The sequence below is a fragment of the Manacus candei genome, unplaced genomic scaffold (assembly GCF_025592945.1).
Source record: "Manacus candei isolate 608988 ecotype Guabito, Panama unplaced genomic scaffold, ASM2559294v1 h1tg000049l, whole genome shotgun sequence".
Lineage (NCBI taxonomy): Eukaryota > Metazoa > Chordata > Aves > Passeriformes > Pipridae > Manacus > Manacus candei.
Genome location: NW_026138097.1, coordinates 11,816,752 through 11,844,566, shown reverse-complemented (window position 1 = coordinate 11,844,566; position 27,815 = coordinate 11,816,752). Strand labels below are relative to the sequence as shown.

Sequence of the window (27,815 nt, the reverse complement as noted above, 5' to 3'; positions counted from 1 at the left end):
TTTTCATGCCATGTCTGGAGTACCATCTACATGGCCAGGGGAAAGTTTAAGTCAGACGAAGCCAGCTCCACTGGGCCACCACTGGGCACCTTCATTTCAATACAGCTCAATGGGGAGCATCAACAGAAAACCTCATGCAGCGAGCAGAAAATACTTGAAAATCTGTGCATCAATGACAAAACCAGCTATTTTCAGATAGCACTGCTGCCTGCCCCAGCTTGCCTGAACAGCCAGTGTGGAAGCCAAGGGATGGGCAGATCCAGTTATCAGAGGAGGCTGCTGCCACTAGGTCTGGCACCATGGTCCCACCAGGAGCTCTCAGAGGTTCCTGCCTCTCAGTGCAGAGTTATTTAATCTGTGGAAAACAGATTAAAGCAACTCTCCAACAAAAGTCACATTAGCTTTTGTGTGGGAATGGCTGAGGGCAGAAGCAGATCAGCACAAGGTAGTGGAGTCACGATCCCTGAAGGTGTTCAAGGAACAACTGGACATGTCACTTAGTGCCACGGTCTAACTGACAAGGTGGTGCTTGGTCACAGGTTGGACTCAATGATCTTGGAGGTCTTTTCCAACTGAAACAATTCTGTGAAGGGGGGAAGGGGCACCACAGTCATGCATGGTCCAACCACCACCTCCATCAAAGTGCTGACACCGTTCCTTCTCTGTTTAAACAATATACATAATGACTTCAACAAGCCTAAATGTAAGGTGAAATCTCTCAGGACAGCAAAATCACATATTTTTACTCATCTCTTTATTTACTTAATGAACAAGACTTCCAGCTTCTGCCTTGAACCAAAGCATTCCCTCATGCACATTTGATTTCTCAACCAGAAAGCCTGCCATGAGCTCAACCAGGTTGACATGTTTGGAAACTGCCATGACACCTTTCTAGGACAAAGTATAGCTGGTGAAAATACACTATCTGCTTGGATAATTCTAACGTCTGCTTTGTCATCTCTGTAGATTACCCAACCACCTCAAACAAATAAGCCAACTTAGTCACTTTTTCCATTTAAGAAACGTACTTCCATATAACAAATTTCTTCTTTATCACAAGTTTTGAAAAACAGAATTTAAAATCTTAGGTCATAAAAGTTTGCTTTATGATATACTCTTTTGAGGGTACTGGATATACTCTCATCAACAGAATGCAAGCAATAATTACATCTTTCATTGCCTTTTTAATAGCCTTATCTCACATTCTAAGCTACACAAGAAGAAAACAATTTCCTAAGAGAATTAGTTTTCCTTTTAGACGAGGATCTCTGAAAATTGGTATCACTATTCCAAACACCAATCCCTATTCTGCAAATCCTAATGCAAATGACAGGCAGCAGTAATCAAAGTCACTAAAGGGATCCCTCTGGGTTTTTCCAGCGCACGACCTTGTTTCCATAATCAGAGTTCCAGTATCCCATTTAGGGCTGCAGAGGGTTTCTTGACAACCAGCAGAAGCACCTCCTTCAGATTTTATATTCCCACATAATGGAGAGGAACACGTAGGAAACAAAGGCATACTGTAGGGTGTCATTCTATACTCTGCAAATACCCAGATCAACATAAACACCCATGCAATATAACCACTGATACGACAACCATAATATACCCACTTGCCTTTCTCTTTAATTGCAACCACTTAAGTAACACGGTTTCAGACACAAACTGAAAACGGCAGGATTATTGTCAGGATAACAAGTATCTTTAATAGTGAGGCAGAGACAGCCAAGGTATTATAACACGTATAATCACCAAAACTAATTTGAATTTTTATTTATTTTAAATTTTATTTTTATTATTCAGAGAGGCATCGAAGTTAATTGTCTCTGTGCCATGATCAGCACATCTCAGAGCTTGCAGAAACTTTAGTACTGAAAAGACTCCGGTTAATAGGTTCATCTCTCACATTTAAAATTAATTTGCTTTTCACACTATCAGTCAAAGAGGCACCATTATTCCAGCTACCCAATCATTAATGATAGTATTGTACTCACCAGATGAAACACCATTGACAATCATTTTCATACAAGTTTAGTTGTAGCTTCACAAATATTGGCAAAGCAACTTTTGTAGTGTGTCTGTCTATGAAACTTCAACCACTGTAAATCCCTACAAGCTTCTTAAAGACACCTTCACCTTCTTGCAAGGCACTGGTTCATCTTTTACCTTCCTCTATTGCTACAAATAAGTACTTTCTACTAAAACAAATTGCAGGTTGCAAGTCTGTGAATAAATAAATTTAAGGGATGACAGTTATAAAACCAGAACAAATAAATTCTCTCTGCATGACAGATGGTGGCACCAAGATCAAATCCTGCTACCTAGTTGTTTGTGGTCCCTTCAGCTATCAGAAGGACACAGGACCAAAAAACAAGGGTGGTGGCCTGAATGTTGGAATGACGGACACATACAAGGAAACATTTTTTATTCCCAAAAGTATGTAATCATGGATCTAGGACTCACCCTTAAAATATTCGATTTCCCTGAATTCAAAATAGCTCAGTAGTTTCTTAGGATGACCTGCTTTTTTCTCAGTCCATAGAGACACATGAATTTGAAAATACATGACTACATTTTTTTTAATGAAATGAGCAAATTACATGTTTAAATTGATTTTCTTGATGTCACAGCGCAATATCAACCATCCTCCCTTTTGCAAATCTTTCTTCTCTGCATAACGAAACATTCTTTCAAATATCAATGGCTAAAAAAAAAAAGCTTTTGGACAGTGGTATTGACATAGAGCAGTGCTGAGACAGGACATTTTAATAATCATTTAGCAAACAGAAAGAGCAACATGGACTATCATTCTGGCTCAGTTAAAAAAACTCAACCCCCAAACAACTGATCATGTACTTCTAAAAGAGAAAAGCTCTGAAGGTGCGAGTTGTGCTGCTGCCGGAGGAAGCCAATGGCATACTCCACATCTGGTACCTGCATTGACACAGCATTCCCAGCCAACTCAGTTCTTATCTAAGCTGCCTTTGGAGAAACTAGACACCATAAAAACCTCAGTCATCCTGTAACCTGGCACATCATCAAAGCCTCCTAACACACAATTACTGTGCTCCATGCCTTTAGACTTTTTTCCTTTGATTAAACAAAACCCCCACAATAGAATAAGAAACTTTCCAAGAGAAATTGTGTTTGACAGAAGATCAATGATGCAGAGGTGTTGGAGGGAAAAAAGCCAGCACTGTTTTGTGTACACCTCCAAGTTTATTAATGGATTGCTCTTAAAGCTAGATGCCCCTTCCCATCAGATCAGTATTTGATATTATTACTGAACTCGGAAGTCTGAGGTCTTCTTTAATCACATTAAGGAGTTTGCAATTGCTTATGCAATACAGTAACTCTATCATGCTGCCTGTAGTCATCCAGCCATTCCTCTTGGTTTCTGCCTTGTCGGCAGTAACACTCAGTGAAAACGCAGTGAAATCTGACTCACCACATCAACAACACAAGCTACATATAAATATGAATAACCTACCAAGTAAGCACCCAGCTGCTGCTTTAATGCATTAGCACATGTATAGTTATGCACATGCCTAAAAGGAACTGCCATAAACCTCCATAAAGAAACAAATAAGCTCTTGTGAGTGAAGAGAAAACTGTAAGCTTGCCCAGAAATCTGAATCCTGCTAGTCATCACTTTCAAGGCTCAAGCCAGCATGACAAAGCCTTTTCAAGTAAGGGTCTAAGTGAATCTGAAAGAGACACACTTTATATTCACCTCTCAGGACACCACTGCTTTTTTAAGCGACAGACAATAACTGGGTAAAGCATTAAAGAAATAAAATTAAACTCCTTTCTAGCTCCTGTCATCTAAGCTTGTCTGCATCTCCTTTGAATACCTTTAAACAATTGCTCTGTGAACTGCTAAACCAGGGGAGTCCAACATCAAAGCGTTTGTGTCGTTTCAGCCCTTTAAATCTCGATGTAGATCATATGCTACTTCACCTGAGGACTTAGATGACTCCAGAGACAGATGCAAGTAAGCCAGTTTCTTGCACCTAAATGAGAGTACATCATTTCTGTCCAAGAGTACTTCCCCAAGGTAACTGGAGTCAATCACCTTTAAATGGTTACCTCCTCTGGGGACATACTTGACACATCAGGGAGTAGGCTGACCTGATGGGCCTCCTTTTCTACTGTCCTCCCACCTGGCACCTACCCTCCACCTTGATCCCTATCTCAGTCAATTAGCCAGGAACCAAAACATATGGATTGTTCAAACTGGGCATTTCAAGCAATTCAGAAACAAGTTCTTCTGTGCAGATCAAAAGGGCACAGTGTACCTGTCAAAAGAACAGGTACACTGGTCTCCTTCCCTGCTACAGAAGAACCCCATGGCAAAAGGACTGAGTCCTTCCAGCAGTACCACAGAGGCATCTCACCGTTCACTGCCTTGAGGCTCCCGCTAATGCCATCCCCGTGCTGCCGCTTCTGTGCGTTCTTGAACTCCTTCAGAGATAAATAAAGGACCTTCCGCACCACCCTCTCCTCTGACCAGGGAATCCCATCGCTGTCATCCTAAAGAAGATGGAAACAGAAAGGAGACATTAGTTGCATGTTTCTGAAACAAAAACAAACCCCCAAAGGCTAGGGCTACACAGCTTATTTATAATTTAAAAAAAAAAAAAAGAGAAAGAAACTTAAGAAAAATACTCTGTAAGAAAATGCAACCTGATCGTCTCTAACAGAGAACAGAAACATAACTATTACCATCAAATCAGGGCATTAGTCCCTCTAATCCTTTATCCTACAAACAGCAGTAGCCATGTACTAGGTGTTAGACAGGAAGTGAAACTTAATTGTTAAAATCCTTATAATGAATCCCTCACAGAGAAATTTATCACAGCCAGGAAGTGCTCCCAGATAATTAGGAGAGGGAAAAAAAAACCCACTAAAACAAATGTTGCAGAAATTTAAGAGGCAAGCTTCATGAACTAACTTCTCTTGTTGCCATTTTGGCCTTGGTTTGTGCCTCCTGGCTCAGGTTATTTTTCCCTCTGGTTTTGTGATTTGCATTTATTGCAGTGTTACAATGAAGTTGTACATTGATAACAGTGAAGTTATTCTGAATTAATATCAGCGTAAAGCCAAGTGGAATTTGGCTCACAGGGCAGATGTTTTCTACTTTATTTTGAGGAGACAAATGTTACATTGTCAAAAGGAATACTAGTGTATGTCATATTTAGAACTCACTTTAGTTACAAGATTAATTCCTTGGAAAAGCAACTCCCTAAAGTCTTTAGCATTCAAATAATTTAAGTCAGTGAACTGATATAAAGACGTGAGATAGGTAAGTCATCATATTTTCATAAGCCCTATAATTGTCTCAGGGTCTTTGGAAATCACTCTTTGAGTATTCTTGCCCTTGAACTCCTCAAGGGCTACATCACTGCCACACAAAAGATTAATATTTCTAGGCAGACCTTAAGTGGTAAGTCTAAGTGTACAGCAGCATACTGTCACATTACACTGGAAATTCCTAAAGCCCCATCAGGGATCCCCACCAGGAGGCAGGAGAGCTTAGACCATCCCATGTGCCAAAGTAATGCTGGGTACCACCAACTCAAAAAAAAAAAAAAAAGCATAGCTTAGGGTGGCCAGTGATAGCTTTTTCTTTGCTCCTCTAGCGACATATTGGCATTCAGCCAATTCAGTGATCAAAACCATTTCCAACTCCCACCCCTAAAAAAAATTGCTATGACAAATTACTTGGCGGGGGTTAAAAAACAAACAAACAAACAAAAAAAGGCAACAAAATGAGTGCAGTGAAAGCAGCCAGCGCTTTGGCAGCAGGATGTGCATTTTGCATGAGGGACAAGCTCCTACATTTTGAAGAAGGCTGAGCCATACCCAAGGAGCTTTAGAGCACAGGCAGCTCTGGGCCAAGAAAGCAAACTTTGTAAGCAACACCCAGAGCAACCAAAAAAAAAAGAAAAAAACCTCCAGGCAAACACTTTAAAAGGACTAGTACATCCAGTTATTTTGTCAACAAAGGTTTATACCAACAGCTATGGCTTACCCTTTTGCTGCCAAACACAACTTCAGCCCTAAGCAGAAGCGACACTAAACATTTGAGAGCTGCAGCCTGCTCAATTTCAACAAAGCTTGCCCAAAGATGGCCCCATTTATATTCCCACCAACAAGGGCCCAGGGGGACGTGGTGCATTTCTGTTTTCACAGAAATTACTTAATAAATCCTTAAAGGAATCACGCTCAGTTAGGAAACAGTCATAAGCACCTTCAGCACCTGTTCATGCTATGGACACAAGCCTGGGGACACCACTCGCTCCTTTCACTGGCATTTGTACAAATCCCTAATATAATGGTCAGGAAGAGAAAGAGGATGAAGAGCCCTCCAGCCAGGTACGTTGCTTCTGACTCTGAAGCCTAAATGAGTTAAACAGAAACCCTAACAAGGGGCAACCAAACCATCACCCCGTATTTTTGCATAATTTAAGCCAGGCATACAGAAGCCTTGTGTAACAATCGACCCCAGTTAATATCAGGCATACTCAGAGATGTGCCACTTTCCTTAGCCCTCATCCACCCAAGCCCTCTCTCCCATCAGACACCATGCCCGGTCTGAGGCCCCGAACAAACTCCTTCCTCCACCAGACCACACAGCTCCCATGGAGCTTGAAGCTGCACGAAAATACCCATCATTTCCTGATCCCACTGGCCCACTTAATCATGAAAAAAACACAGAAAAATAATTTAATCAAACAAACAAACAAAAATATATTCCCTATTAAATTCACTTTGTCAAGACCGCTCACTGCAAGGAGCACATGGTGGCATTTGCTGCTTCAGTAGTGACAGGGTGAAACCAGCTGACAGGACTGATCTTTAAATCAGCATGTGCTGACCACATGGCCACTGTAGCAGGTAAGCGACTGCTGGCAGGTACAGCCCATGCCCTGGCACATGCCAGCGACAGTCCCGCCTGTGGGAGGGAAGGAGCTCATCACCACACACCAGAGGCCTCTGGTCTAAGCCACCCTCCCCAAGTACTCCTGTGAACAGTCTGAAGTCATCTCCCTCTCCCCAGACAATGTGCTGGACATGCAAAAGGATGGTTTGTAACCTGGCACCCAATTTTCCAAGGGACAAGGCAGCCAAGATGTCTTCCTGGTGCCAGCTGGAGGCTCCAGCACCACTGCAGGAGACACTCCTGCCTTCCCACCAGCCTGAGGGTTGCGTGGGCATTAGTGCCACCAGCAAAGAGATGGGTCCCAGAAGACAGGAACAAAGACCTCTCTCAGCAACCTCTGAAGCAACACAGTAACATTTCACATCACACTCAACTCCTGGAGCTGTAAAACTTGAGATGAACCATATTGGCTTCATCTGACCTCTGAAACAGCAGCGCTGCCAATAGAAATGCACATGGGAGAGTCTCTCCACACCAGAGCTCCCATCAGCCCAGTTGTGTTGAGACTGCAGCCACTGTCCTGCCTACACTGTTCTGCTGTGGGCTTTCCCCACACCCTCTGTGTGGCTTGAAAAAAGGTCATCAAGTTCCCCAACACCATGTGTACCCAAGGTCAGCAAAATAAGGGGCTAAAGCCACTGCCAACACCTGTGTTCACATGGCTCCATATGCAGGGGCAATAAAAAGGTTTCACAATGGTCAAACACATCTTCCCCAGAGCCTACAGCACAAAAGCAGCCGCAAGCCAGAGAGCAGCTGACTCAGAGACCAGCTGAGCTGTTGCTCCACCGGCTGCAGCTCCAGCTCCCAACACATTTAACCATAATTACATGGGTCAGATCGCCTCTGCCTCATCACCCCAGTGTAGGGAGAGCCGTCATGTGCCCGGTCTGCACTTACACTGCTAACAACTGGAGGAGTTATCTCACTTTAGCAAAACAACATACACATGCCCAGAACAGTTTAGAAGTATGGTCAAGTGAAAGCCTTGAGGAATTTAATCTATGTAACTTCTCAACACCAACCCACTCCCCCAAAACCCAACCTCAAAGGGACTGACTCAACTGCTGCCTTTAAATACTTCCACAGGGAGTAGAGATTTGTTAATAGATGGCTCTTGAGGCTGGCAGAGAGGGGTATAATAACATCCAACAGCTGGAACTCGATTCAGAAAAATGCAAGACAGAATTAAAAAACAGTTTCTGCAACTGTGCAAGTAATTAGCCATTGAAACGACTTGTGGGGAACTAATGGATTGTCCATTATTGACTCAAACCCAAAAATGGACTGAATAACATCTTAAACTGTAGGTTCATCACCACAAGCCCATAACCTTCACTGTGTAGGTCAGCATAAAAGGAACAGATACAAACAACTTGGGAAGGTCCAGGGCAGAATAAGGAAACGCAACTGCACCATTTCCTTCAAACTGCTAAAAAAAATAATCATGCCACCTTCTTTGTTGTGCCATTTTAGGGAACCTCATATCGTACATTTATATCTGAACATCTATCAGGACAGCCAAACAACAGTTTGGCAAGTTCAGTCCAAGGGGATAGGGAAGAGGAGCATAACCTCCATTTACTTACACGGTACATTCCTACACAGGATGCTACCTCATAGATTGGAGAACAGCTTTCTCTCGCGCTGTATGGCTGGCAGCTTGCTTTCAGCTTTACAGTTCTGGAGGTGATGTTCGCAGGCTGCACACAGCCTTCCTATTTCAAAAATTATACTCAAATCCTTACTAAAACAAAGGCAAAGCAAGCAGAAGTGAAGGGCAAGCTTTACACCACCTCCTGGGCAGGTGAAATGTCAGCCTGAAGTCGGGGGAGCTGCTGCACTCCTCGAGCAGCAGCAGAAACATGACTGAAGCTTCTGCGTTCATTCATCACAGATACAACATTTTTCAGCCCGGCCCTGGCCTTGCCTTAAGCAAACAGGAGTCATAGTTCATAGGGTAAAAGAAAGTTGGAACAAGGGAGAATCCATGAGGCACTCCATGCTATTTGTTTTACTTTTATGTAAATACTTTAACAGCAGTGATGGTTTTATTTAAAAAGTCAGGACTTCGTAAGGTACAAAGATCCTTATAAGCATGTGTGTTATGACTCAGTGAGGTTGGCGTGTTTCCAGCTCTCTCTTTGGGTCTTTCCCAAGCACGCATCTCCTGACCTCATTCTTCATGCCAGGTTGCAAAAAGCAAAACAACAAAACACAAACTCCCTCTTTTTTCTTTTTCCAGTGCTGCAGCCAACACTCGGTTAAAATCACTGTGGCACCCAATGCCCTAAATGAATATGCTTTCATGGTTTAACAGCCCCCAGAGAGTCTTTCCCACAGATGCAAGAAGGTCATTTTGAAGCAATGGGAAAACTAAACCACAAGTTTCTACTCTTTCCTCAAGGATATTTTTGAAGGAGAACTATTTCAAAGGGTGGTTTTTACTGTGTTTAGTTAGAAACATAACAATAATCTGTCTTTTGCATGAAAAACACATTTTCAGAGATCATATAAATTACTTTTCAGCTGAAGGACCAAGATGGAAACATTTGTTTACTGGACTCAAGACCTTCAACAGAGTTTTGCCTTTTGGCTGTATATTATCAATGGAAGACAGTTACACCTGTATTTCTCTAGAAGTCAGACCTAAGAGAAATTGGAGGAAAACCTAGATACGCCATCCGAGGCTGAGAGTGATCCTTCTGTGCAGGCTTGGGCGAGTTAGCACTACTAAGTGCAATTAGCAGGCTTATTCATTTACACAGCCCACTTTTTCAGTATAAGCATGGCACGGCAGGAACTTCATGAGAAAGCGTGAAGTGTTACTGCTGTTATCAACACGTGTACTTCCCCTGCTGCATTAGCAGAGGTCTCCAGTGGATTACATAGTCCCCATCAACCTTCTAACCACATTGTCCTCACAGGGGGAAACCCTGCTATTGGCCCATCGGTGTAAACTCCGTCTCTACGTAACTCGCAGGAGCACATGGGTTGTTCCTCGACCAGACAGCAGAGGCTCTCCTCAGCAGATACTCCTAGCAGAAGTCTGAACTCCCAGGGTACTGATATGAAACTCTAATATATTCAACTGAAGCTCTATAAATAAAGATTTTTGGCTCCTTCTGTCAGCTATCATGCTGCTTGGACTTTTTACAGCCAAGCAGAGCATGGTGAAAACTAGTTATACCCATATATATACCCACAGTAATATCCTTGTAGTCTTTCGCTTACTATCAAGGTCCCCCTACTCCCTTCTCCTCTCAGAATAAAGTTCGCACTTATTTAATATTTAACCTTTTAATCAAGTTTAACTATCCAGAGAGGATGTAGCAGTTTCTCATTTAAAACAAACTGCTTATATTCAGTGAGAAAAAATAAAATCTCATGAATGGCTTAAGTTGATGAAGATTGATACAGCTTGGAGACTTAATAGTACAGTGACTCATGCCTTCTGGAAAATGTAATCTGTTCTGTCTAGTTTAGGAAAATAGGTCATGTTTTTAAAATGTGCTAACTAACATGAAGAAAGGGGAAATTTCCTTTATTAATGGTTCTGTTTTAGCATTTTAAGCGTATCTGGTAATTATAGTGACTTTTTCCCTTCGTACTTGCAGAAAACTTCCCCAAAGAACTCACATCACATTACAGCTCCTGACTAGCAGAACCAATGTTAACACAGAAAAGAAACACTGGAGGAAAATAAAAATCTCTCCCTGCTTTAGCACTTCTCCCACAGCTTTCATTGCCTGCAATCTCCCTTTGGTTTGCACCCTTTCACCGCCTCCTACTGCACCTGGGATTGCATTTCCTCCTTTCAGATGAATTCTGAAGAGCAGCACGGGAGAGAAACGCTGCGTTTTTTGGGTCACTAAAGGCCTCAGGCACTTTTGAGCCCAGTGAGTTTTAACCTGCTCTTGCAAAAATACATTAGGGTAGAAGAGTTACACTCAGAATCTTCAAATACACGTGTCTTCATACAGGCTCCCAGAACTGAGGTGTAAAAAATAGTTCCTAAATTTATCTTCAGCCTCATAATGAAATATTGAAAAACAGTCAGTTCATGTGTTGTTTCTTTTACATAAACTCAGAGGCCTTGTTGATGGTTCTGCACCTCTAGAAAACTACTACTCAATATGAAACTAGTGAAACCTTACAAGACATCAACTGTTTCTCATGTTGGTCCGCCAAGATAAACACAAAAAAAAAAAAAAGAAAAATAAAAGGTTAAGACAAAGCAAATTCAGAGTAAAGACAACTCTAAATTTTCCTAATTTATCAGCTTGCAGCAGGACTTCAACTTAAACCAACTCTCACCAATAGCCATGACTTCACAGTTACGACTTACTTAGGCCAGACCAGGAATATAATCAACCATTTTGCAACGAGAGTGTCTGAGTTTTGGGCTCTGACAAGAGCCTGCAGCAGAGAGAAGCCAGGGGTGGTGGAGTGCTGCAAGAAAGAGGTGTAAAGGTATAAGATAATTACTCAGACTGGGGGAGAGGTTTTCATAACCAGATTAATTCACCTGACACCACTTGGGATGCACCCACTCCAAGCCCAATGCCGGCACCAGCCCCTATGTGGCCACTTGACCAGCTTTATCGGGGAAAAGAATCAAAATCTCCCCCTCAAGACAGGAAAAATTACTGTCTTCATCCAGATCAGCTCCCTCATTACTAACCACATAACCAGACGGCAACCACTGCTGGGGCAGAGAGAAAAGTGGGATTGTCCCTTTGAGCAGCAACTTAGAGCGATGCAAGCCCACCTCAGCACCAAACCATGACAATGACCGTGAGGAAGGGAGGGCACCACAGACAGTATTCAGGAAATGAAAACCACTTTGCTGTAATGTCAATACTGTAAACCCCAAACATCTCACTGCATTCAGATGAACCATACCCACTTTTTCCAAAATTATTTACTTTAGAGGAGTGAAAGGGAAATATAAGAGGGTGAGGACTGTATCTGTTACAGGGACAGGGCCTGCAATGATTTGGATAGGTGACAGCCTGACAAGATAGAATTTTCTGTTTGACCATCACCTGTAGCCAATTTATGCCTGAGCAAAAGCTCTGACTTGATAAATAGGTTCCTTACCTGGTGCTCTGTTCAAAAGAAGGGAACATCTCCTAAAATACACACTGAGTTATCTTTGAAAGGGCATGCTGTATACAAATACATACCTCCCGAGCAGAAACCAAAATAATCTAAGCATCATTTCCTGTGTAGGTGAACAGGTCTAAATCTTTCTTAAAAGAAAAACAAACCAACCAACCTGATGGGGGATGCTTACACTGCATGTCTTCACTTCTCTGAAACCCATGGAATGATATATATTTATCTTTGATTACATAGTACCAAAAAACTACAGCTGAAATTGGATTAGAAACTTCTGCTGAAAAACAATTTATTGCATAACACAACTCTGACAGCCAGGGTTTCTGGCCACCAACTGAGCTTTTATAAAAATCTGCTGGGTAGCTGCCAAATCAGTTCTTTGAGTCTTGGCATGTCCGACATCTGAGACAGTAGTCAAGGCAGCCACATGTCCTGTGCCATCCACAGCCCTGCACTTTTACATTTAAATGTTACCGTCAAAGAACAGAGTAGTATGAGCCATTAAACACACAAAGGTAAAAAATATCTCCTGCAGCTGCAGATCTGACAACTCTGATCATGCTGCAGAAGCCCAAGAGCCACAACAGGATTTTTTTCTTTTTCAGAATCTGGTATTAATTTGAACATAAAAGTAAGCTTATTAGGAAGAGGGGAAAAAAGAGAAGTGAGAAATGGTAGCAAGTTCCAAAAAAGGCCTATACTCCTAGCTGAAAATCGCTGCCATTTATAAATTTCACATTCCAAATATTCTTACTCTGTCTCCAGTTCTAATTAAAACTCTCCACCAAGTACACTTCAGATAGACACATAAAACCCAGTATGCACAAAGAGTATTCAGCGGCTCGAGTTAATTAAATCCAAATATATTCTTTCTAATTAATTTCATTTTGATCCAGTTCATATTTTTATAAGGTGTTCAAGCTCCAGTACGCAGCCATACAAATACAGTCCACTAAAAAAATATTTTTTGCAGTTTAAATGCCTGCTAACAAGACCTACAGACATGTATGGCTAATCCAATCCTGCTGTATATTAGCCTGATTCTCAACTTGAAAAACACTAACAACTTTTGCATGCCAAAATAGTGCCAAGGAAGTAGGGAAGAGAGAAAGATAAAATTGGTGTGTTATAAATTTGCCTTCAGTATTTCTATGGGAACTTAAAGAGATCTGATTTTTTGCATTTCACAGTGTCTGAATGGTTGGTCAGTGGTGTCAATACTTTAGAGAAGCCAGAGAACTGTTCATGTGTTTAGCATCTATCCTCACAAGTACAACAGGAGGTCAGTGTTTTTCTTTAGTAGGACTTTAGTAGTACCAGGATGTTGAAGCCTGTAATAAGAAAAGATCTGCTCATCTGTCTGCTTTCTAGGAGTACAGTCATGTACATATATATAAAAAAAATATGCATCTGCCAATATAAAACTTACATTGCTCTCCCAGTGAAATAAATACATTAGCCCAAAGCCTATATAGTTTAGCTATGTTGTTCGATATAGCTGTGCCCATCAGTAACTCTGAGGCATGAACCTGGGAAGGTCACCATATCCCTGCTGGATAACTCTTGACCAAGCAGAGATGCTGTACTCACCCTCATTTAAACCTTTCCAGTACAAATGGGTTGCGCTGGTTTAAAGTCATCAGAGAGGAGTTTTTGGCTCACCTGACTCACTTCGATGGCACTGCAGTAGCTCATGATTGCATGACTAGCTCCATCACCAAAGCCCTGCAGGAGGACCATGGCCAGCAGTGAGTAGCACTGTCAAAGCTGGGGTATGGTAAACTCTACCCACAGAGTAACTCACACAGTGATGGACCTGCAAGTTTGCGTAAATCTGACCCAAAGCAGGTCTGGGTGATGCAAGGAGTCCCCTGCCCTAGCTTGGAAATGTTTAACTTGGTTTCCTCCTCTTTCACATCAGTCTATGGGATGTCTCTTGTTCAGACAATCATCAGATTACAAAAAGATTTAAAGAAAAAGAGAAAAAACAATCTGGTCAGTCTTTAAACTCAGGGAGGGGTAATGACAGCCAAATGTGCCGAACCTATTGCTGGGAAACCTCGGGATACTGAGGCCTGAATCAATTTTACTGAGTTGGATGGGGAACTAAATCAGTTGTATTGACACAGGCTCCTGGGATGGACACACTAAAAGCATGATGTTGATTTGTCTTGATGTACTACTGAAAAAAGGGAGATTTCTATCAGAATTTTTTGTCCTTGTTTACATTCCCGACTGACAGAATATTCTTTAAAGCTGGGAGGGAAGCATCCATTGAAGCTGGGAGACATAAACAAAATCTGTACTCCTCGCTTGTAAGTCAATTAAACCAAACATATGAGGTGACTCTAAAGCTACTCTAAACGTATTTTCAGGTCAGTTTAGTTATACCAGTAAATTTTCTGCACGAAGACAAGATATATAAGCAGTGAAAACCTATGCTCTAAAGCTTTACCAAGCTCGCTCTTCAGTATTAAATACATTTGACTTCTAAAATACTACCCAGCAAACAAATGATGGTTTTGTAGTAGCACAGGGAAGCAAATAATAAAATCAGCATTTGCTCTGTGAGGCAATTGCTCAGTGATAAATCAGATGAATGCATCTAAGTAACTTCCCAGAAAGCCTGCAAAATATTTTTTCAAATAATCAGTGCCAGAGGAGAGTAAAGACCATAGCCTGGAACTGAAGCTGTGGCAGATCGCTAAGGTACCCAGGTCAAGAATTTCAGACCAAGGTAGGTTGAAGTGCTGCTCTGCCACATACAGGCTTCACTTCTTACTACAATTTAAAACACGAGGGAGGAGAATAGCTAATGGTCACTGGCAACTCTAATATCTGGCCTGATTTGTGAAGACACTGTATCTCTCCTGAGTAGATAAATTAAGAAGATGACAAGCACCTGGGAGGTTTTCTGGGGAAAAGGTGTTTTTAAAAAAAAAGAAAAAAAGCTCTTTCTTATGGAGATAGTAGGCTTTCCTAATTACACAGAATGATTTTTAACAGGCAGGTGTTTCACAACAACCAGATCTGTGTCAAACCAATAAAGAAAAAACATAATCAAGTTTTGAACTTTTCACAATTTTTTCCTTTTTCTTTTTTTTTTAAACCAACAAGTCTATGTTCAAAATAATGCTACAATGATTTTTCCTTTGCTTTTGCAGGTTTTTCAGCAGGCAGTGCTGGGTTGGTGCCAGGTGGCTCAGCACTAGGGCAGGGGTGATGCACAGCTACCCTGACTCTGTGGGGGCACAGCTCATGCAACAGGGGTCTGCAGAGGATGTGCCTCCCCCACCATCCAGAGATCTGTTTGGGTTGGCATTCAATTCCCTTATCCCTCCTCCACTCCCTGATCAATGGCAACATTCAAACTTTACTGATGATATTAGAAGCACATCAAAGACAACCATTAAGCTTTTAAGTGCACTAATTGACATTTTAGCACTTACAAATCCATCTGTGTGTTCTATCACTCAATTTAAGAGACCTGCTTCCCTGCCTGGTAAGAGTTCCCCATGTTTATAGCGGGTAGAGGGGGATTTTCAAAGCCTTTTTTTTTTTTCTCAGATAGGATTTTAGAGAATTCAAATTACAAATATAATGCACTTCAAAAAGTAACACATTTCACAAATTTAAGAGCTCTTCCATAAAAGCTGTAAATGGCATCACAGCTATAACTCACAGGCTTCTAAGCTCCAATGAATTCTGCAGCTGTTGCAGCACGTCAAAGCCAAATCATTGTTACCTTCACACCACCACAACTGAAAACCCCAGCTATGATATTACTAACTGCATGGTGCTACATGAAAAAGAGGAGGGAAAAAAGGAACCCCTGTGTGATTTTGCAGTTCCTTCTTTCTTCCTTTGCAAAGCCAGCATAAAACAGATGTTAAAACTGTGAGGGACTGCTTCGGATTTTCCTAGAGTGGCTATCCCACAAGAGGATCCAGGGAACCATTTCAGAACAACTGCTTCCATGGATGCTGTAGCACAGAGGATAGATAAAGTACTCCCCTCCCCAGGTACAATGACTTAAAGAAGACAAGCCGCTATCCAATGGCCTAGCCCAGCCTCTGATTGCAGAAGAGCATCTCAATGACAGCAGGTCTGGACCCTTCTATTACTGTCACATACCAACATGTTCACCTTCTGTTCTGTTAGAGAAATCCTCATTCAGTCCCAATATTTAAGGCAACAAGAAAGATCGAATTAAATTCTCAGCATTTTAAGCCGTTCAGTTCGTTGCCATATCTATTTTAGGGTCTGAGGCCACCAGCCACCCCCACAGAATCTGCGCGGTAAACAAGGCTTTTGACAGGCTTGTTTATACCTTCTGCGGCAATCAAAGGCAAAACATTACAAATCAAAGAGCCGGGAGACAAATACAGTAGTGTGCATAGCAGAAACCTCAAAAAGCTAGCCAGCAGCAAACCTGCGGCTCACCAAGCCCCGTAGAGCAATGCAAGATAACACAGGAAAACAGAAATGGATAGTTAAGTAAGAACAGGCTTGTGCTGTACGTATGCAAACATCTGCAGGCAGGACCTCTGAAGCACATATCTCTCAAAATAAGCGGATGCAGAATCAGAAGACAGGGGTCAGGAAAAAAAGTATTATTTTTTCCAAAAGGACCGTGGGGAAAGGTCATAATTTAAGAATTCCAGTTTAAAGATTGCAGGGAACCTTAGATTTTTACTGATACCAGAAAAACAACCAAAAAATACCAAGCAGACATGGGCAATAATATACCATATTTCTGAGCCTGGGATTTAAGTGGAAAGACAAAGGCTGCATTTTGGGGCCTGGGTGGCTACACCACACAAGGCAGTTACATCCAGTCCATGTCCATCCTTAGAAAAGCAAAAATCACATTTTCTGCTCAATTCTTCCCTCTGTGGAACACTCGATATGGATGGAGTCAGTTTACTCAGTGACACATGCACTGTGAACTACATCATCCATACTTTAGCAAACCTACCACATCAGGGAAGCATCTAAGCCATACGTTAAAATTACACCCAGAAGAAATTCAGTGGTACACCTTTGCTACTGTGTTCCTTTAAACCTTTCACCTCTTAAACTGCAAGTTCAATGTCAGATTATAAACATCATAAAAGCCCATAAAACCCAATCATAAACCTGCCAGCTCATTTCAAGATTATTTGCTCTTAGCCTTGCAAAAACATCATGAACAGTATGAGAATTGCATCATTTCTCTGCAAACTCCAACCCCTCTTCATCTGCAAGCTAAGGTCACTGCAATCATCCTGTTCCTATTATTGGGATGGGCAGGTGTTACAGCCTTACCTTAGAACAGATTTTTGCAGACACGCTTCACACCACACCCACCTGCTAAACTATCCTCAGCAACATCCCCAACATCAGCTTCTGATGGCATCATCTGCTACTTCACCTTTCTCTTGCAAAATCTAGCTTTAGCATGTTATCACCACAACTGATTGAGACATGAAAACCTCCCGCAACTGCAGCAGGAGTTAATGCCAAGCCAGGATTTTGTGGCATCTCTGTGGGCCCCATACAGCAATGCCTACCTCCAGCCCTTCCAAAGGCTGAACCAGGCAGCACGGCAGCTGCCTACAGAGTGGGCAGAAGCACAGGCTGCTAGATACCTCCCCACACACCATCAGCATCAGGTGCTGGTTGTTTCCATTAGCCTGCAGTAGGAAAAGAGGTGGCACTTTATTATGTGGGCTGGGTTTCCTGCATGACCAGCCACATCATAGGGAAAAGATCGTAGGCTGGACGGAAGCTGTCTGTTAGCTTCTCTGTGGAAAACAATGGGTTTAGTGAAATGAAATTGTCACGGGGGTCTAGACAGAGCAGAGCTTATCAACAACAGCTTTATGGCAAAACATTTCAGGAACTGGTTAAATCATATCTAGCAACATCACAGTGAAGTGATGGTTTTGAAGGCAGACTGTGATCAAGTCTGTGATTTTTAGGATAGATCATATCCACACCACCTACAATAAACTCAACCTGACCTTCACACTTCAAGCACAGAACTAACCACTCTGTTTTTCAGCTTTGTTGTATACTTGCAGAAGGCAAAACAGAGTAGCCAGAGAAGGGGGGGGGGGGGGGAAAAGACTGTAAAGCAGCAGTACATTTTTAGGCATGGATCAGCTCTTGCAGTCTCTTGGCAAATGAGGTGGCAGCAGAGAATCATCCAAGCAAGTTTAGGAGCTGTGTTTCTGTTTATTTTAATTTGCAGTCTATTGATTCTACTGTTTTGTGAGCTTATTCATAAGTAATACTGGAACTGGAGGCTGAATGTAGTGATGGACTAGGCAAGGCAGAAATATCCACCCAAAGAGAGCATCTCTCCTGGCACCAGCCTCTGCTCCCAGCAAAACAAGCAGACCAGTTAGAGTCCAGCACCATTCCTTTGACGCTGCGGGCAGACAAAAGATTAACAATCCATCATTTCAGTCCATTGCAATTCCTTATAAAATGGCCATGACAGACACAAGGAGGAGGGTCAGACTAGTAAGGATTACACGCCATGTTGTGGGTAGGCACAAACTCGGTTATCTCAATTTTGCTTCTGGAGCACTCTTAAGATGCACTGGGCACGTGATCACATCCAGTCACGTTACATGAATGCAACAGCTTCTGAGAGCAGCAGCTCCAACAGGATGCAGGGATGGAGCTATATGTACCTTGGGAGAGCAGACCGTGCTGAATCCTAATGAAATTGAGGGGGAGGGAAAAAGGGTGACTTGTTAAAATGCCTTTGCATTGCTGGGTGACCTACTCCTCCTAGTGATTCCTGCATCCCAGCCATTGCAAGTTGCTGCATACAGATGTAGCAGCAATGGTATGGCTTAATCAGTCAATGTTTTCACAACACATATTTCAAATATTAAGCACTTATTGAAGACTTAGAAGTTACTGTGTAAATATTTGTATTATATTACACTGCTAACGCTTCCTTGCCAACTGTGGAATTTTAAATCTATCTCTGATAAAGCTTTATTTACATATCACACTGCTCTTGATACTCAACAAAGTGAACTGACTAAATTTACACCAACTCCATTCAAGGAGTACATGTCAGGAAAGAGCAATTCAATGATGTTTCGTCTCTGGTATGTGACCAAAGGAAACCACAGGCAGTCACAAAGCTTGTTTTGGGTTGACATTAACTGTTTTCGCTAGATGTCAATGTTCACAGGGAAAGCATTGAGCAAATGCACCTTGCTCTTAAAATACCACGCAACCGGCAGTTTACACTGAGAGCTACATACTCCCAACACTGAGCCTTATACTGAGTCTCTGCTCAAAATCTGGCAGGCTGGTAGTGCCCACATCCACAGTGCTGCTGCAGTCTGCTTTAGTCCTCTGAAGTGCTCCCAGGATGCTGCAATGCTCTCAGGCACTGAAACAGCCCCAGGGGTACAGAGTTATTTCCAGAGGGGAGAGGTAGGACTCTAGCCATCAGTTAGACACGGAGGCAAGTAGATTTTGTTACTTACTTATTTGGGTCAGATTATCACCTCCAGCTATTTTACAGGAGGGGAAGGCTATGAGAAGCTGCTAATGTTCACACAAGCAGTTAATACCTGGCAAAACATGATCAAGGCACGACCAGCAGAAAACGAAAACACCTTTATTAGTCCCTAAGTACCTTATGTGGAAAAAATAACAGCCACCAAAATGTGGTGAAGTTTTTTCCTATTTCTGAAAAAGACGACAGATTTAAATGGGCTTTAGAAAATACTCACTGTGCAAACCCCTTATCCTATCCCTACCCTTCCCCTCCACAAAAAACTCTAAAAAGCAAAAGAAGACTTATGGGACTTTGTATTGACTCCAACAGTTGCCACCAAGTTGATCATCATATCTTTTAAAAAAATGTGTGTGTAAAGCACCTGCACTATTGAAGAAAACTCTCTAGTATGATAAAAATCTGTTTACTCACTGAATCCAGCTTGCAGATCTATTCTTTATTTTACATACTGAAGGAATATTTACTCTCTGATCAATTTCGTGAGACTTGCACAATCATATGTTGAAAAGGGGAAAAAATGGAGTTGAAGTCGCATGCTACCTTTCGACAGCTCTGCCAGCTGGAAATATGCCATCAATTGTCTGTTCTGAACGTGACTTGAAAGCAGAGGAGTCTGCTTAATAGAAATTCACTCAATTTCACCATGTTTACTTCAGGTTTAAGAAAATGGCCATGAAGAAGATAGATTAAATATTCTTCCTTTTATGAATATCCTCCTGTCTTACTTCGTAACAAGCTTTTAGCTTCATACCAAATTTATGACATTTCTAATTTAAAATGCTGTGGAAATTGGAACAGAGTAGAAATGGATATATTAGAAGAATTTTCCTTAGTTTCAAAATCTGAACAGTAAGAAAAAAAGTACCTCCAAGCATTCCGTATGTGTTACTACCAAGCTATGCATTCATTCAATATTATATGCTTTCCTGTTCCAGAGAAATATGTTTTGCTTCCACAGGCACATACAAACAAAAAGCAGAAAGTAACAGTTTTTTCGGTCAACCAATTTATTCAAGAAAAACTAAATTCAGTATGTGGCACTTATGCACAAGTCTTTCCCCTACCTTTTGCTATGCACAGGAAAGGACAGACAGACATACACACAAAGAAATACGTGGCACATATTGCCCATGAGTCGCAGCATTTCAAGCTTCAGGCAGCTGAGCTCAAGCTATCACTCACAGCCCCCCTGACAGTGGGCCAATTTAGCCCCAGCCTACTACAGATAAATAAACAAGGAGCACATTGTACACAGACATCTGTCTTATTTTTTTTCCACATTACCACTCAAGAAATGCTACTAATACAACAATTACTTAACCATATAAATCTGAGGTTAATAAAAAGACTGTGCTTTGAGTGACAATATCTACTTCGCCATCGCAGAACTAAGTCTTTTTTCCCTATAAATAAATGTTATTATCCGGAAATTGAACACTAAGTGGTGAACTAGTAGCTTGCTTTCTTAGACGTTTCAATACATTAAGTGCTTTGCATTATGGACAGATCAACTGCCCATTCACTAAGAAAGGTTACCAAAGTGATGCTGTAATCTCATTCAGCTCCCCCAGTGTTTACCTTCTACAGCCAGTCTTGGATATAGCAAGGGGGAGAAAAACAACATCTAAGAATAAACCTGGGACATTCAAATTTGGAAAGAGAACAGAAAATATTTATTTCTCAGGCTAGATATCCTTTTGCTCCACTTACCTCACCAAAAAGGTATAGTGTCAGAACTATGAGAAGGTAGAGATTTATAGATTGTAAATGTTTTGAAATGTAGATAAAAAAAAAAAAGGCAAACCAAAGTGCTGTGAAAGTTACTTAACTGTTAAACAATCTTGTGCATTTAACAGAAAATTTCATTGGGTAAAAATTTGTATTCATGACCAAAAATACACACGTAAGACCAAGGCAATGAAAAGGACGATAAAAAGGCATAAACCACAAAGTTTGAAAGCCTTTTTTCTCTGTTTCTGCCCTGTAACATTTGCCAGGGATGGCAATCTAGCAAGATTCTCACCAAAAAAACCTACTTCTTGTAATAATAAAATCCCTCATTCCTGTTGCAGAATGGGTTCTGACCGGAAAACTGCTGGAACTTGGAATATGGACAGAAAAAACAAAACCCTCAAAATTCATCTCCAGGACTGACTGAGAAGGAGAGGGCAATAAAAAGAAAACAAACAAACAAACAAACAAACCAGACTACTGAGGCAAAAGGAATGTATTTTGCCTCAGCCAGGTAAGAAATATGAAATATTAATTAAAAATGTGAAGTTAAGAGAAATAGGACAAAAAAATTGGCAGTGAGAGAAGGCCAAGCCTTCACTTTAGGCAAAACACCAACCTGAGGAACAATTTTCACTTCTTGACAATAACCAGCCTTTGGTGCACTGGTTGCTGTAAGTGGAGACCCACGTAGAGGGAAATAGAGGGAGAGCGGCACTGGTGGGAAGGGAAGGGAAGGGAAGGGAAGGGAAGGGAAGGGAAGGGAAGGGAAGGGAAGGGAAGGGAAGGGAAGGGAAGGGAAGGGAAGGGAAGGGAAGGGAAGGGAAGGGAAGGGAAGGGAAGGGAAGGGAAGGGAAGGGAAGGGAAGGGAAGGGAAGGGAAGGGAAGGGAAGGGAAGGGAAGGGAAGGGAAGGGAAGGGAAGGGAAGGGAAGGGAAGGGAAGGGAAGGGAAGGGAAGGGAAGGGAAGGGAAGGGAAGGGAAGGGAAGGGAAGGGAAGGGAAGGGAAGGGAAGGGAAGGGAAGGGAAGGGAAGGGCATCAAAATGAGAACACAGAAAAGGGGGCTACCAAACTGTCCCCAAGACTGGGTACAGAGGGTGGTGAGGCTGTAGCCAGAGTAGTGGTTCTGGACCAGGATCAGGGAGACATCAAAAAAGGAGGGATTTTGAGAAGAAAGAGATCTATGTAGTTGTAGAGAAGGTTTTCACCATTTTCCCACAGAGCGCATCTCAAACACTTCAAACGGGTTAATTCCCTCAAATTTATTCTGTGACATTTCTCTTACATGAAAGAGACAGAAAGGCAAAACGTATTTTTGCCTGAGCAGAAACTCAAGGTGCCAAACCACCTTGGGACCAGGTCAGTGAAATTTCACTTCTCAGGAACAGAGACTTGCTCATCCCCTCACACCAATGTGCGCCTTCACACAAATTTCACAGCATGCCACAAGATCCAAGGGCCACCGTGTCCCAAAGGTCACTGCGCCTGAGCTCTAGAAACCAATCCCAATAACCAATCCCAACGCTGCTCCGCTCTCGAGGCCAGTCGCATGGGGCAAGGAAGAAACAGGAGGCAGGGCACCCATCCTACTGAGGCACATGTTATCTGGGAGGGAGGCTAGCACAAACCTGCCCTACTCACAGATAAGCCTGCCTGCAGGGAAGTCCAAACTGGCACAAAGTCTGGAAAGGAGGAGACAAAAATGCCTTCACTTGATTTTTGTTTTGTTTTCCCCCCTCTCCCTCTTATGTCTATTGCTACGCGTAGTTGAAAATAAAGGAAGTTCAAAAGTAAAATCAATTAGTAAATGGAATGAACATCTCTCCATTTTAGCCAAGCATCTTACAAGGTCCAGCTGCTGCATTTGAGCAATAAAGGCGGGGCTGTTTATTTAGTTACTTGTTTATCAGAATCAGGTTAGGGCGCTGCTCTGGAAACATGGGCACTCTCCCATCCACTAGCAGGGAAGAGGCAGGATGATGATCTCAGAGCAGGTTCCCCAGCTGCCACACCAAGTGAAACACAAGTAAAAAATTTATCTTGCACACTACGTTCACAGACATAAATTTGAGTTAATCAAAACAAGTTGCTTTATGAGCTGCTGAATTAATGAGATCTGACTGTGTGTGGACCCATGTGCTCAGCTTCCCCAGCACTCTGCTCCCTGCTGGTCAGAACGCAGCACCTGGTGGCCAGGAAGGGCCTTCAGCTTTCCTCCTGCTCCTCAGTTCAGCCACGCCACTTGCAGGAATTACCTTTGAGAATCCTACCCCTCTTTGCAATTTTCCTGAGATCTACCAATAGATTATGAACCTCCTGGTGATGGGAAGGATCATGGAAGCATACTAGTCTACTCTTCATGCTTGATGCCCTCTTCCCTTTACTGTATCCTTGCCTTGCTCCTCCATGCACTCACATGGCCCAAAATCTCACACTGGCCATCAGTTCCCCAGGCCCCTCCACTAGCTTTCCTCTCGTTAACAGAGGACACTGGATTTCTGCTCATGCACTTCCAGTCTCCACCAACATTCAAGATGTCTGTGAAGCAGCTTACACTTCATTGTATTCTTCCCAAATTTTCTTCTGACAGCTTGGCAGGCATCTATCAGTACTACACTCCCAGGAAGAAGGAGGAAACGGAGGAAGAGGGGAAGAGCATACAATTGTTAGAAAACTCACAAAACCTGTGAAATTACATCAGCTCATCTAGTTCATACTTGGCATTATCTCATCCCTACAGCACATATACTTGGTTCAGCTCAAAATACTCCAATAGCACAAGCACAAAAAAACCTGCAGCTGTGCACCCTATTTGCAAACTAAAATCAGAGATGTTATAAATTTATGAATAGAGCCCACAAATTTCCAATAAATTTACCTCCTTTTTGGTGTATATTTCTCTAAATGCAATATATGGATATCGCTTTTTCACTTTCAGATTGTCTAGGGTCCAGTATTCTTTTCCTTCTCAATGGAAAGGGAGAATAGAATGTTTGAATACTATACCATGTTTATGAGCAAGGTGACCAAATCTTACAAATCGAGCACTTAAAAGCAGGTGCTCCTTTATCAAATGTTTCCTGCATATTCTGATATTGTCTGCCTCCCCTTTAGGGACAAAGTGCAAGCACTACAGACATCTTAGTCCATCTAAGATGACATTTGTTTAGATCTATCCTTAATAAACTGAATATGCAAAAAATCCATCACAACGATGATATCCACTTTAAAATGCATCATGGTTCTGAGGTCAAAGAAACAGGTCAATTAAAAAGAAGGGGCTCTGCGGTTTATTCTAGGAACTGAGTAGAACTGAAAATTAAATCAAAATACCATAACATCGTGGGGTTCATAAATCCTATACATAAGGGGAATGGTGTCCATTATGTCTTGCAACCACTATCACAGTCAAATTATTTCTCATATACTTTTGTTTAAGGTTTCAAAGCTGTTGTGACAAGACAGTTTCTGAACAGGATTACCTAAGAAAGTCAACTAACACAAAACTGAGCAATGTGTGTGTGGCACACATGAAAAAAATTTATGGAAGAAAATATAAAATAAATGGTTTTCAAAATGTGGTCTCCAAAAGGGAAGCTACATGAGGTTGCTTTCAGCACACTGATCAGAAGAGTGACAAGTGATATCGGAACTGGTGTGCAGAGCTCATTACCTGCTTTCCAGCACCTACCACAATTCAACTGCATATACAGGAAGTTTCACTTCCCATATGCACTATGGAAATTCTGAAGGCCTTTGTAACAAACCCAGGATTCATCTTTCAGTTATGACAAGTCCAAACAGACTTCATATCTGCAACACTAGAACCATAAGAGAGGCACATCTCAAGCAGTCATACTAGCAATTTGACATTCAACAACAAACGCTGCAAATTCACCAGGAATGATTTATCAAAAACTCAAGGAAACAAAGAGCTAGCTACCGAAAAATAAGTATTTTCCATTCTGTTAAAATTTTGTTGTTTTCAAAGGTACACCTTAAGTATATGAAAAAGATCTTTAAAATTACTGCATGAGAATTTAAATCAAGAACCACCATGTCTAGTGTCATTCACTGAAATGTAAGGTTTTATTTCTGTAAATCAGAAGTCTTTTCCCAATCCTTTTACCAAGAATAAATTATTCAAATCGTCTAAAAAATGGGGTTTTTTTGCAATTCAGCTGTACAGGTAAATAGCACAGCTTAGGCATTAACAGTCTTGAGCCACATTAACAGCTGGATAGCAAGATCAGGTATCAACTGGGTAGTGTGACTGGGGAGAGAAGTCAAAAATCTGGGGAAATGGGGCATCTGTCAAGGCCAGAGAGAAGACTTTAACTATAACTTATTTCAAGTCTCCTTTTCTTCTGTCCCCAGTTCCCAACACTGCTTCAGCTGGTCCTAAACAGCAACTGTGGGTTTTTTCTTGGTTTGTTTTTTTTTTTTCAAATAAGGAAGTACTAAAATCCATTTCATGCTGCTACTCCTGGTGCTCAGAAAAGTTCAAGGCAACTTTTTTTCCCTTCCATGTTGGAAAGTACTTGACTTGTAAGAAAATGCAGACCATCATTCCAATCTAACTTGAGGACTGAGTCCTGCATCGACACAGATGCCAAGGCACTTGAGGGGCCGAGAGCTGAGTAGATTTCTCCTTTACACACAGAACAAGCTCCCTTCAGATCCAGACCCAGTTGTACGGAAAATGTCTTCTCTTACTCACTGCAAGCAACCAGCAACTAGTCTCTCATGCTCTTAGCTAAAGGAACCTTTCAGACAGATCTTCACATATGTCTGTCTGATTTTGTAAAGGCTTTTAACTAATTAAAGTAAAAGTGGCAATAAGGTTGTGGAAGCACAGGCTTCAGCCTCAGCTACCAAACCACCACCACATGTTTTGGGTGTAACCAGAAGGCTCATATTCCAGTTGTTCACCCAGGCTTAAACTCTTGCTACTGCATCCTCACACATTTTATTTTCTTTCACGTTTTTACACCTCTGCTTCGAGGTTGAAGCCAGCCAGAGCAGGCAACACCTACCTGTGTTGAAATCACACCTTCTTGTTATTACACAGAAACACGTCATTACAAATGCAATCAAATCAGGAAATGCAGGTATAACAGCCCAACCTCTCAGGTAAGAGAACTGTAAATCAGCCTTGTGGTTCCAGCCCTGGCATGATGGCTTCAGCATGGAGGTTGCTTCTTGCAAGTGGGTGAAAACCAGATGGCTACGGAGCTGCTCAAGATGGGCCAAGGTACACAAGACAGGAGCTGGAGCCACAAGAGTGGCAAGAAGAATGAAGGTGGGTAGGCACACATCCACAAATTATGATTAATGTTCCTGCTCCAGTGAATAGCAATGCAAAGAGATTTCTCACTGTGGAAACAACGTCGTTAAAAACAAAGGAGGAGCCCTGGAAGTTGAGAACCAATTTAGCGACTCTGCAGTGTGGTTTTGACAGTCCTCTACTACCTTACTGCTCAATGCTCATCAGTACTGCTAGAACAGACAAACAGATAAAAACAGAAGTCTGTAAGTAGAGTGCAATGAATTCTGTGTTGTTACACTTCACCTGCAAATCCTTACACATGGTATAAAATTAAAAAACTCACAGGCATGCCAAATACCACACACACGTTAATCACTTTAACAGCTGGGGGGGAAAGGGGAAAGATGTTTTTCACTTCTCTAAAATCCTAAAATCGAAGGCATACACATCCAAAAAGATGCATAGTATCAAATTATAGACTATTCACAAGTCAAAGGCAGATGTCAAAGAGATTTTCATCTGTTGGGGATTTCACTGGGAAGCATAAATAATACTGCCACGATGTCAGGGAAAACAGATACAGTGGTTACATTTAAGTAGTTCAGCAGCAATTCAGGCTGAAAAGAAGCAAGGAAAGTTAAAAATTACACTCCTCTTACTATCCATTTGCTACTCAGAAGTAATAAAGCTGAGTATAAAAAAAAAAGGTAATAATGAATTAAGAGGATATCAAATGCATTTTATCTGTGCAGTAACCAAACTGGGCAGGAAACAGCCTGTTACAAATGCTGCATTCAGAAAAAGTTGTTGCAGAAAGAAGACTGCTTGGCCAGCCCTTTTCTCAGCCAGGCTGCTCCAGGGGATCTGCACACCTGCCTAAGTGCAGCCCATCCAGGACGGCCCACTGATTGTTCCACACTGCATCATAATGACCCCTGAGCGGTACAGCGCTCATATCCCAGAGCAGCATTTCCTTAGGTCTGCAGGGGAATTCAGAGGGGTAGAGGGGAGTTCAGCTCAGGCAAAGCTGTTAAAGCTTTTTTGTCCTGGTGAGTATGACTTCATCAAGTCAACTTTGTTACATATGATTATTGCCACTGGAAATCCCGTGTGCTTTAGCACTTGTAAGGCCTCTAGTTGTTGGCAGGGAAACACAGAGGGATGCACAAGATTAAAACCAGAGCTGGAAGTTGAATATTGCTTTTTGAGTCC

The 27,815-nt window shown here is 41.9% G+C and overlaps 1 protein-coding gene across 10 annotated transcripts in view; it reads right to left on the bottom strand.

Annotated features, from left to right (window-relative positions):
* JARID2 (jumonji and AT-rich interaction domain containing 2) overlaps positions 1-27,815 on the bottom strand; it is a 216,542-nt gene that overhangs the window by 118,545 nt on the left and 70,182 nt on the right. For 6 of the 10 annotated variants that reach the window (XM_051799158.1, XM_051799156.1, XM_051799152.1 and 3 more), the window contains exon 2: positions 4,398-4,533. Coding sequence is in view for 2 of the 10 variants with exons in the window: in XM_051799152.1 (XP_051655112.1) it covers positions 4,398-4,533 (136 nt within the window). In the remaining 8 variants the exon portion in view is untranslated. Of the gene's footprint in view, positions 1-4,397; positions 4,534-6,881; positions 6,900-6,990; positions 7,005-7,099; positions 7,225-18,591; positions 18,610-27,815 lie in introns of those variants that run through there. The other 4 variants (XM_051799159.1, XM_051799155.1, XM_051799160.1 and 1 more) reach the window with 4 other exon arrangements.